The sequence below is a fragment of the Callorhinus ursinus genome, unplaced genomic scaffold, assembly GCF_003265705.2.
Source record: "Callorhinus ursinus isolate GAN/ISIS: 27379988/994484 unplaced genomic scaffold, GSC_fseal_2.0 scaffold26, whole genome shotgun sequence".
NCBI lineage: Eukaryota > Metazoa > Chordata > Mammalia > Carnivora > Otariidae > Callorhinus > Callorhinus ursinus.
Window position 1 is genome coordinate 5,231,655 of NW_027397088.1, and position 12,652 is coordinate 5,244,306.

General features: G+C 42.7%; 1 protein-coding gene across 1 annotated transcript; it reads right to left on the bottom strand.

The window, feature by feature from the left end:
* Positions 1 to 8,112: 8,112 nt before the first annotated feature.
* Positions 8,113 to 8,529, bottom strand: LOC112838150 (CCAAT/enhancer-binding protein gamma-like). Its single transcript, XM_025890882.1, has one exon. The coding sequence runs from the start codon at positions 8,527 to 8,529 to the stop codon at positions 8,113 to 8,115; it is 417 nt and encodes a 138-aa protein (XP_025746667.1).
* Between the last annotated feature and the right edge of the window lie 4,123 nt (positions 8,530 to 12,652).

Sequence of the window (12,652 nt, forward strand, 5' to 3'; positions counted from 1 at the left end):
TGAGGAGAGGACTATTATCCCCATTTTAAAGACAAACTGAGGCACAGAGCAGTCACTTAGCTAAGACGCAGGGGAGCCAGAATTCAAACTGGAATCCATGTTCTTAATCCCTGGGCTACACAGCCTCTCAAGCTTTTGTTATTTCCTTTAGGAGAGGGGCCCTTTTTACTCTCAAACAAAACCTTTCGCAGAATCCTATAGCCCAGTAGACAACCCACATCAGGGAAGTTCTGGGGACTCAATGGGGAGGGGCCACAGGATCCGAAGCCATGCCCATTCAGTCTCTCGCTGCCCCTTCATGGCCCTGAGGCTCCTCCTGGAGACCCCAGAGCTCTGTGGGGACCTATTTGAAAACATTGGCCTAGGGGCTAAAGTTTGGCTTAGCTGATAGTATGGTTCAAAAGTAGAGTGCAGGCCTGGGGTCCTGGGATGTGATTTGCAAAAGGTCAAGGGGCTGTGGAAGGGAGCAAATGTCCTCAAAGCCAAGATGTAAGAATAAAAGCTCTTCCTGGGTGAGAACCACTCATCACCCTCATCAGCTAGGAGCTCCACGAGGATCATCAAAAGGTCAGGCGGGCTGGGGGCGGAGTCATTGCTTGCCTCTCACCCAATCACGGCGTTCACTGCCTGCTACTTCCTGCTTGTCCAATTTACCAGCAATCCCACAAGCCTAAGAGAAGGAGGAGTGGCAGGGTGGGAACTAAAGATCCCCACGCCTGCTGCCAGAATGAGGGGCACTGAATCAACCCAGTGAAGAACTCAGATCAGGAAGTACAAACCTAACTCTACCGAATTTGCTTCCCCCCGTAGGAGATTCTTTATCCCAAACGTGCTTCAGTATGGATGACCACCCACTGGCCACCGTTCACTTACAGTAACCCCCAGCAAGGCTTCTATTTCTGGGTGACTGCAGTGTGACCCAACACTTCTTTTCTTTGAGTGGACAGCCCCAGTCCCCACCACTGAGGCAGGGTCCAGACCGTCTGCCATCGTCTGCTCCCATCCCCAATCCACGCTCCAGTTTGTGAAAACCCCTTAAACCGAAGTGCCCAAGCTGGTCCAGGAGCAGTGGCCGCCTGCTGCACCACCTCTCTGTGGGGGAAATGCCTTTAGCCTTTTAAGAGGAGCCATTGCTGAGGCAGCCCTTTTGCCCTTACCCCCGCGGAACTGAAACTCCCAGTGGGAGGGTGTCTGCCATGTCCCATGGCGCCATGTCACCTGTGCATCCGACATTCTCTTTGATTGCCAGTAAAGCCAAAATAATGAGGTACATTCGCTGAGTGTGAGCCATTCTTTATTGGAGACAAGAAGCCATTTCTGTGAGGACTAGATGGAATAATTAATACAACCTTTCATAAACATACAGAAAACATTTTCATTTTGTATATCCTTTTTTTTATTTTTTATTTTTTTGGCTTCTAAGAAAATTCATAGCACACTTTCACCAAGGGCTGTTACAACTGTAAAATGTTATTGCTTTAGTGTAAACACCCAGTATTCCATCTAGAGCCCAACAGGGAAAAACCATTTTTAAAGCCTACTCAATCTAATTAAATGCCTTCCTGGTCATCTGTCTGCTGTGTCTATTATCCTAAAATTAGCCATTTATAAGAATGTGTTTCCAGGTACCCAAAGCACTGGGTGTCAAGCTCCTGGCTGCTGAGCCAAAGGTCTTAAAGGGGTATTGGCTGTCGTGGGAAATGCTTAAGGAAAATCCATGAGATTTGCATTGGGGTGGGGGTGGGGGGACAGAGGCCCGGAGAAGTGAGTGTGAACACAAGGTGTGCTTGACTCATCTTGGAGGATGGGCACATGTGGTAGGGAATAATGAGGCTCCAAGAGAGCCGGGAAGGAAATCTGGGAAATGATGCCCTCCTTCCCCCACCCTTCTCTGAAAGTCAGTGTGAGCAGATTGTTCTGTTTTTATACCAAGTTATTCATTACGCAGAAGCCTGAGTACCCAACTGGCTGGATTTCCAACAGGAGGATCATCTGTTTATCTTGGAGCCGTGCTGGCTGCCACCCTTATCACTGCAGGGCCTGAGGTAAGGGAACAACCCTAGAAGCTGATTCACCTGACAACTGGGAGTCTCCTGGGATGGGTGGTGATTGGCCTAGTGTTTCTAGAATGCCTTGCTGAGAAGGCAGGCTGAGAAATGAAAACATACATGTGAACAGTTTGAGAAGGCACATCCCACCCATATCTGCTGCTTGTGAGTTTTAAGTGTATGCAATAGGGTCCAATGAAGGGGGTGCAGAGGCAAAAGGTAATTGCAGCCAGGTGTACACTGGAGAAGTTATCCCCATATTTTGATTTGTATAGACTTTAATGTCTTCAAAAGTTTTCACGGGTACTGTTCCATTTGATGCTGGTTGTGATAATACCATTACACAGATATGGAAACTGAGGCTCAGAGACTTGCACACACTGAGACCGTGAGACTTAAATCCAGGGTTTGTGGGTTTTTTGTTTGTTTGTTTGTTTGTTTACTCCAAACCCAGATTTTAACAAAGCTGGACAGTCTTCAGACAGCAAAAGAAAGCTAGCATTGACTGAATACCTACCTTGTGTCTGGCACATTTTCCCCATGAAATCCTCTCCCAGTCCTGTGTATGAGCTTGCCTATTTCATTGAAGAGGAAGCCAGCTCAGCATTAAACAATTTGACCAGCTAGAAAGTGATAGGCGTTGGGGTTAAAACCCAGTCTGCCCCCCCCCCACCTCCCAAGCCAGTTTTCTCTCCTCTGCTGATCTAGTCCTTTTATGTTAGATATGAGAAAACAAAGCCCTGAGGGGTTAAGTGACTTGTGGGATCACACAGCCAGCTAGAGGAAGAGCTGAGCCTGGAATCTGACCCCCTACGCCTTAAGGACCTGGGGCCCTGTTATTATCTAATTGTTGCTGCCCTGAAATCAAACAAGATCGTAATGAGGTACCCAGCTAGTTCTTTTAAAGCAGCTCTAACATTTAGCAGCACTAAGTGATGAAAGAAGCCTGGGACTTCAAAATGCCCAAAAGGATGGTATCAAAGCCTGCGGCCAGGGGTGGATCCGGGTCAGTTCTATATATAGATGTAATTGTTCACCAGCATTTTCAACTAGTTTGTCTGAGTAGCCTTGTAAATTCTTTCAAGTCCTATTTCTCCACAGGCGCCATGCACTGTGCTGGGAATAGCTGTGGTTGCTGGATCGTTAACCCTATTGAGTATCTCATTGTCTGAAGGTAGCCCAACTGTGACTCTATTCAAACAAACAAAGGTGCAATAACCTAATGGAAGCCACCTGAATTGTGAGCATACAGTCCAAGTGGTGACCAGAGATGGCCTGGGCCACTGAGGCACAAAGCCCAGGAGAGCTGCAGAGAAGGAAAGAGATGCACAGGCTATTCTCAGATTCTCACTTGCAGTCCTTATAGCAGTGACAAAAGGAGACACAGACGGGGGAGGGAGTTGCGACAGATGGTCTCTATCCAGGGAGTAGCAGAAGAGAATGCTGACGTCAAGAAAAAACGGGGGCTGTGACCCTAGTGATGACTCTATTTCCCGTTCCAGGCTACTTGGCAGGGATTCTGGTAGGAGGAACACTTATTCATTGTCAAGATTTACTGGACTCCTCTCTTCACAATTATTTGAGCATCTGTAAAGATGGGAGGCTCTTACAACAGGAAGAGGCTATTTTGCAAGGACACTGGTTGGGGTTCAGATGCTTTGTGAGTGGAGTTCTGGCAGCATCTCTTTGCTGGTGAATATTTTTATGAGCTAATTAGTACCCTGGAAGTGGAGGAGGGGTGGGAAGAAAGTGGATCTCTGAACCTCTTGAGGGTCAAGGATTGAAAAGTAGATCTGAGCACTGGGCCGTATTGTAGTGAAGACAGCAGAGCCCAAGGGAGCTCAGTTTGTCATTAGGAAAGCACTCAGGACCACTGTGAACGGTTGTGTAGGTTGTGCACTGAACAACCCTCAGGGGCACCATTAACTTTTTAATTTCTTTTTGGATTTGTGCCATGCATAACATACGAATTGTGTATGATGGCCCTGGGAGTCTAGAACCTTATACAGTTCCAAAGCATGAAGATCAGAGAAGATTGGTTTTAGTGATAGTATATTGCTTATACTGGAATCCACCCTAACCCAGCCACTCTGATGCCCTGATATATCTGGTGGAGATGGCTTCAGGTTTATTTGAGCATACAGAGTTGTAGCACCATGCACTTACAATTTAGGACACAGGCAATTTTTGTATGGAATATACCATTGTCTCCCTCACTTATCCAGAGCCAGGGTGAATTAATAAAGATTGAGGCCAGTAGAACAGATAGCTAAACAGAGGCCACTGCCCTAGGGGACAGTGGGAGCTGGGCCATCCAGCCCTGGTACAGCTGAGAGCAGCCCCAGTGTGGTCAACAGTTTTCACTGGTGGTCATAGTGGCATCAGCAGCAGCCCCCAGTTCTGTCAGCTCCAACAGCCACAAGGTGGGGGCAGACCTGGGTCCCTGGCTCTGCCCCGGCAGTTGCAGTGCCCAGGGAATTCCCGCTCAATGGGAGCGACATCTCCAAGGACTGTCAGAAAGCCAGTCAGTGGCTGTGGTTGTTTGCATTACAGAGGCCCAACAGAGTTCCCACTTGGCCACCCATGAGTGCCAATCAGAACTATTTCAGGAATCCATGGAAGTAATTCTGGGAGCCTTGCACACATCTGGGGTGGAGAGGAATTGTGGAAGACAGATAGGAGCTCCGCGGAGCTGAGGTACAGGGATCTATGCTGCAGGACCTCACTGATACCCAAAGGCTGCCAAAGCCCAAGGCACACTGGCTACACAGATAGAGAAACTGAGATGCTTCATCCTGTATCCCTAGGACTCCTGAGGGCAAGCACAGAGGAAAGGCGCTAGACCAAGGTACAAAGAACAAAGCAGCATGTGCTTCCCAGGGGTCGGAGTAAAGCTAGTGAGAGGACAAGCAAATGGGGTCAGGGAGCCAGCACGAATGAAGCTACCAGGCATCAGGTGAAGTGGGAGGTAGTACTCTAAGTCTTATTACCCAGAGTGTCTTGACTCGAGGTTAGGTTTGTTGCTAAGAAGAGGACCTTAGGGTTTCCTGAAGCTACTTCCTCAATGACTGTGGCCAGAATCAGGAAGAGAATAAAACCTACCCTGCTTAGCCGACATGATAGTTACTGCACTAAGCATGTTGACGGTTTCCAGGGTTCTCCAGAAAGTCCAAGGAGGAGTATCTAAATTAATCGAAATGAGGGACAGCCTTCTATGAGAGGAAACAAAAAATGTGGCCTCTTCTGTTCAGAATGATAAGGCTGAGAGGGAAAATCATAAAATTGTATCAGATTCATCCCAAGAAAAGAGAGGGAAGTACTGTTTTAGTCCAACAAGAAGAAAATTACAAGCAGCAGTATCCCGAAAGTTAGGAAGGGCTGGAGTTCCATTTCCACAGGTTAGTGTCCCTATCATTAAGGACAGTCATGCTTTCTCAGGAACTTCCATGGTGACACTGCTGTCAACACACATTCTTTGAATGGAGTGCTGAAAGGGACATGCATCTCACACACTTCAGTGTTTTGTTCTGCTTTAATGTGATTTGGGGAGTAAAGGACATTTGGAAGGATGTGGGGACAGAATAAAGTGGGGTGTTTGCCGTGGACTCCATACTAATCAAACGCCCCAAGTCCCGTGTGAGATTAAAAAAATAGTAAACAGTACCCAGAAAGCATCTACCTTATGAGGTCTGTGTTTCTTAGGAGTCCCAGGGGACGGTGCATTGAACTGAGGAAGGACAACAAGGAAGACCAAACCATGGCATGTCATATTTAGGGGGTCATAAACATTTCTGGTGCCATTTGCAATGGAGAAAAAGTCTTATGCAGTTTAAAAAATATTAGACTACCAGCCTCATCCATTTACTGCCTGGACATTTTAATTGGCAATTGACCAGGCTCTGCTTTGTTACATCCTTTCTTTTGTTGTCTCAAATAATTGGCTCCCAACCCGCGAGACAAAAATCATTGGCAGGGTTTCAAATCCCTTTGCACAGCACACCTCATCTGTGGATTTGGTAAGTATTTCTCACATACTATATGTACTGTTATTTTTCATGTTGGTATTAATGGGATTGATAAAATACAAATCTAATAGAAAGCTTTACTAAAAGTTATTGACCCCTTCTGCCATGTATATCCTCAATGGGTTCTAAGTAAATACAAAGGCTATTATAAATTTACGTCTTTCAAGTTACTATTTAAAACCAATATTACCATTACTTTTCTTTAAGTATAAAAAATAATGAATTCTTATCTGCCATTTATTGAGGAGTCATTATGTGTCTGGCCATATGTGAAGCCCTACACATGAAGTATCTCATTTAATCTTCATGACAACTTTGCAAGGTAGGCATTCTTGTAACCCCCATTTTATAGATAAAGGAACTTGAGGCTTGAAGAGTTTAGTAACTTACCAATGGTCCCACAGGTAATGAGAGGCAGAGCCGTGCCTTGAAAGCAGACCAACCTCTGCTTTAATTACCACACTCTACTACTTCATGTGCTCTATTAGAAAATTTAGAAAACTGGAAAGTATAAGGAAACATAACTCCCATATCCCTTCTATTCAGACATGGGGTGGCAACATTTGAAATTTTGTCCAACCAGTCATTTTTTCCGTGTTTTTTTTTTCCCTACTGAAGTGGTTTTATGCAGCACATTTTGTTTTGTGCTTTCATAAGGGATCTTTCTCTATCAAATTTTTTTCTATAATATCACACATTATGGGGCACCTAAGTGGTTCATTCCATTAAGCCTCCAACTCTGGATTTCTGCTCAGGTCACAATCTCAGGGTTGTGAGTTGGAGCCTCACATGGGCCTGGGCTGGGGGCGGAGCCTGCTTAAGATTCTCTCTCTCTCCCTCTCCTTTTGCCCCTCCCCCCCCCAAAATCACACATTGCCCATTGTATGGTTGAGTTATGTTTTATTTGACCACTTCCCTATTGTTGAACATTTACATGGTTTCTAAAGTTTATTATTAAATAATATGTGGCAGAGAGCAAAACCTACCCACATAGTATATGCCTATTGTCAAGATGTGGAGTCTGTTTCCCTAATCCTCAAATCTGTTTTGGCCATGTGACTTGATTTGGCCAAGGGGAGGTTAGGGGGTGCACAAAGGCTGACTTAAGGTGCGTTTGCACACTGGGGACAGCTCTCTTGTTGTTCTCAGGAACCCTGTAATTGTCACGTTTCCAGACAGTCCCCTCTTCCACCCCTGGCCCCAGGCAACCACTGATCTACTTTTTCTATCATTATAGGTTAAAATTATCTAGGCTTTTTGCTATATAAAATATATTTTAGGCTTTTCATTGGTCAAATCTAATAATCTTTTCCCTTAAATGTGCTGTTGTAAAAGACTTTTCCCACACCAAAGATGACATAAGTATTTACCTGTGTTAGCCTCTGGTTCATCTGAGATTTATTTTAATGTATACAATGAAGCATCTGTCCCTATTATTTCCAAAGAATTTATCAATATTCAAAATTATCTTTTCCCACCAATTTAAAATGCCAATTTTATCATATATTGAATACTTACATACACACACATACATATTCTTGGATCTGTTTCTATTACCCTTTTGATCCCAAATTATTACGGACTTTTTATAATGACAATGGTCTACTAGTTCTTCTGGATAACTGGTAGTATAAGCACTCCCTCTTCCTAATCACTGTTTGTTATGCTTTTCAATTTTTTCTTGTCAGTTCTTATCCATTTTTCTTCCCAATGAAGTTGATTTTTTTTTCCCTTGGAAAGTAAGAATTCATTAAGAACATCAAGGTCCAGGGCTTTTTTTTCCCCCCTCATCTATCTTAAAAATTTGTTTTATTCCCTCCCCCTCCACACACACATACAAAATTCCCTATCATTTAAAACTAAGATCTTCAAATTACAGGACTAACATTTTTAGCTAGCCAGTCTTCAGTGCCGATCTTAGAAAACAACCTTCAATGGATCTTTGAATAATAGAACAGGACAGTGTTTGGCCATTGCTGTGAGGGTTGAAGATGGGTAGTCACACCAGTAGTTGTGAAGTTTGGAAAGAGCAAGTTCTACTATCCTGCATTATCAGAAGTTGTATTTTCAGTGCTACTGGATTGCACCTTATCTGCAAGGTTGTGTGTGCCCTCAAGAAACCAATCTTTCAGTACACTTAATTCCTTGGTCAGCAATTTAATTTTTGCTTCCAGCCATTCATTCTCTTCTTTGAGCTGATTTACTCTCTGCAGTGCATCCTGTGCTTTCTGCTTGCTTTTCACAGCCATGTTGTTCCTCTCCCTATGTTGAGGATGCTCATCACTGTTGCGATCCAGGGGCGAACTCTTTTTGCTTTGCTTGCTTGGAGGCACAGCTTTGTCCTCACCCCCAGGGCCAGTAGGCACCAGCTGAGGATGCTGTAAGTTGCTGGCATGAGCCTGAATTTGAATAATTCGTCTTCCCGGAGTACTGTTCTGCTGTGCTCTCTTGCTCATTTGGACACACTCCCTTGCTGACACAGGACAGGTAGAAATAAGGGCGAGGGGAGCAAATGGTTTGCACACTAAGCTGCCAAAAATCTTCACATGTACCTGCACCTCCAGCCCACCCACCTCCAGGCAGCCTCCACTAGGAGCGACCCCTATGAGTCCATGAGGAGGAGTTATGGTTCCCCAGTGAACTTTAGAATCAGTTTATCAGGTTCTAAAAAAATGCCTGGGAATCATGGGCTTTAATTATTATTTACATTTTTAGTGTAATTTACTTTTTCATTTCTGTAAGTCTTATTTGTCCAAGTAGGTTGTACACTTCCTAAGGACAATAGTCTATCTTTTTAATGATGTCTTTGACATCTCCACGATGCTTGCCTGGCATACAGAAAATGCCCAATAAGTACATATTGATAGAGTAACCACTCCTCAGAAATTTACATCACCAGAACTTTTAAAAAATATTTTTAAGCTCACCTGTCACAAAGGGAAAGAATAGTGAATACTAGACCATCTAATTTTAAAATGTATTTTCAACAAATTCAAGTGAACTATTTTAAGATTGAAATGTTCACCAACAGTTAAATGATTCCATACAAAATAAATTAGTAGATCAAATTTGGAATTAATACCCAAAGACTGTCCAAAGTCTTTTTTTTTATACTCTGCTTTTATTGTTATGTTCAATATTACTAAGTCTAAATAAGCCATTATTCAGGCTTTGCATTATTTTGTATTTTGTGTGTGTGTGTGATGAGATTTAGTAACATTGAATTCTGTTATAAGAATGTCTTCATATACAAATTTTAAAAAAAATATGAAACCTTAAGAAAGGTGAACTAGATCTATGTGGCTGAGGCATAGTCCTGACTTCTTAAGTGTGACTGCATCCATTTGCAGAGAAACTTAAAAATATTAGAGCTGAAAGTACCCTCAGAGAATCAGTTCCTTCACTTATCTGACAAGGAAACCGAGGTCCAGAAAAATAAGGTCAGATCATATAATTAGTTGATAGCAGAGCTGGGACCAGAATCACCTCTGGTTACTCCCACCCGAGTGATATTTCCATTGCATTAGGCTGTAATATTGCAAATGTCTTGGCCTTTTCTCAAAACCAAATTAATTAAAAGGAAGCATGACTTATAAAATTTTTACCCTTGTTTTGTGGCGTGGGGAGGAGAGCACCTTGAAATCAAGCAAACTAACATCAAAGGCCCTAAAACTCTAAAAAGATTAGTGTTTGCCAAAAGATAAACTTGCTCTTTAAAAAGAACAAGATCAGGGGCGCCTGGGTAGCTCAGTGGTTAAGCGTCTGCCTTCGGCTCGGGTCATGATCCCAGGGTCCTGGGATCAAACCCCGCATCATTGGGCTCCCTGCTCAGCGGGAAGCCTGCTTCTCCTTCTCCCACTCCCCCTGCTTGTGTTCCTTCTCTTGCTGTCTCTCTCTGTCAAATAAATAAATAGAATCTTTAAAAAATAAAATAAAAAATAAAAGGAGCAAGATCACTTTCAAAAACAAAATGGCAGTCCACTAAAGCTATTGAAGATGATATATAATGGGCATAAAAAGTGAAAAGAGGGAGAAAGAGAGAAAACGTGGCACCACACACCAAAGATGTGACTTTCAACAAACAACATAATGGCAGAATCCATCAGGTAACAAAGAGGGTGGACACAAAGAAAGGGAAGCAGCCAAAGGCACGTTGGGCAGGATTACAGGACAGAATGACCATATTTAGAACAACTCCTTATCTCACAGGATTTCACAAGCAATTTCAACTACTGAGATATATGTTGGGTTAAACCATGGTATGATGAGGAGTTTCCTATATTATGCAGAAGACAGCTTTATGACCTAGTGAGCAAATCGTCCAAGCTGAGGAGAAATACCCCCAATCAAAGGCAATGCAGCCAGACAGACTTCTAACCAGAGACCATGCATGCATCATCTTTAGTCAGCTAATGATGTCTTACAAAAGATGAATGATGGGTAGTTTCTTTAAATTTAGTTGAGCAAGACAGGAGTTCATAGATCCAGGCATTGCACCTCAAGTGAAAAGGAAATACTTATGTTCACTTAAAAAAAAAAAATACTGAGAAAAACACAAACTCTGCTCATAAGGATGAAGTTCCAGGAAGTTCCAGAAACAATGGGTACACTAACAGTTTCCTAACACTTGCATAGTTGTCGATAAAAATGAGGCTTAGCATACCTTGATTTCTTCTTTTTCAGGTTGGGGTAAAAAAAAAAAAAAGTCTTCTCTCAAACTAGGGACAAGCTACTAAAAGTAGGCTTTTAAAAAAGAGGTAAAAGTCTTGAACAGGTGCCCCCTCAAAAAGGATACACAAATGGCTAATAAGCATGTGAAAAGACATTCAACTTTATTGTTTATCAGAGAAGTGCAAATTAAAACTTCAGTGAGGGGCTTCTGGGTGGCTCAGTTGTTAAGCGTCTGCCTTCGGCTCAGATCATGATCCCAGGGTCCTGGGATCAAGTCCCACATAGTGCTCCCTGCTCAGCAGGAAGCCTGCTTCTCCCTCTCCCTCTCCCCCTGCCTCTGTTCCCTCTCTCGCTGTGTCTTTCTCTGTCAAATAAATATATAAAATCTTAAAAAAAATAATAAAACTTCAATGAGATTCCACTACACACCCACCAACATATGTAACATTAAAAAGACAAACTATATCAACAGTTGGTACAAATGTAAAGTACTTGAACTCTAATACAATGCTGGTGAGAATGTAAACTAGTACAACCACTTTGGAAACTTCTCTGATAGTATCTACTGAAACTGAAAACATGCAAACTCTAAGATTCAGCAATTCTATCTGGGTTTGCATTACAAATATGCACAAAAAGACATGCACGAAAATGCTCATAGAAGCATTCACTGAGCTCATTAATAAATATTATTCATTATAGCTCCAAACTGAAAACAAACCAAGTATCCATCAACAACAGAATGGAAAAATTGTGCTATATTCATACAATGGAACACTACCCAGCAATGAAGAAGAAAAAGCTCTTGTTACAACATGGAGGGATCCCTCAAACTTGACTTTGAACCAAAGAAACCAAATACAAGAGGACATACTAGATAATTCTATTTACATAAAGTTCAAAAACAGGCAAATTTACTTCTATGGCAGTAGAAATAAGGTCATGGTTACATTTTGGAGGTGGGTAGTGACTGGGAGGGGCACATGAAAGGCTTCTTTGGGTATTGATAATATTGTGATTTCAGATCTTAATTTGGATTACATAGGCATGTTCATTTGGTGAAAAGTCATTGAGCTGTGAGTTTAGGATTTGTGCACTTTTCTGTAGTAGTTATACCTCAGTCAAAAATTTATCTAAAATTGTTTGCACAGCGACATGAATGTGTATATACATATGTATGTGTGTGTGTGTGTGCGCGCGCATGCACACACACACCTCTGAAACTGTGAAAAAAAAAATTCCTTTCATTTTAAGCCAGATAGACAGATAGACAGATAGATACAATGTAGCCAAACTTCATTCTTCCACACAATGTAATGATGAGAATCCCACCAGCGTAACAATGTTTCATAGTTAGTTTCATTCAGTTCCCATATCAGTATTTTTTTAAATCCCAACTTAGTTTTTTTATATATATAAATCTGTCACCAAAAATAAATATTTTATTTTTTTTAAGATTTTATTTATTTATTTGACAGAGAGAGATATGGCAAGAGAGGAAACACAAGCAGGGGGAGCGGGAGAGGGAGAAGCAGGCTTCCCCCTGAGCAGGGAGCCCGATGTGGGGCTCAATCCCAGGACCCTGGGACCATGACCTGAGCCGAAGACAGACGCTTAACAACTGAGCCACCCATGCACCCCCAAAATAAGTATTTTCTAATAAAAAATGTATCTAAATTTAAATAAGCGAGTCTTACTCCATATACTAGAGCTAACAGACTAAGACAGCACTCCAAGCTCTGTGATTGGGCCATGCAGAGAGACCTATAAACTGGCAGCAAGCTCCCTACATCCGTGCCTGGGAGGCCCTTGGGGGTCCCTGGAGTAACAGCTTCACCTGCACAAAGGTCACAGGGCCCATGCATAGATGGTGCTTGTTGAAACAGAGACCTTACCAGTCATTGTTTT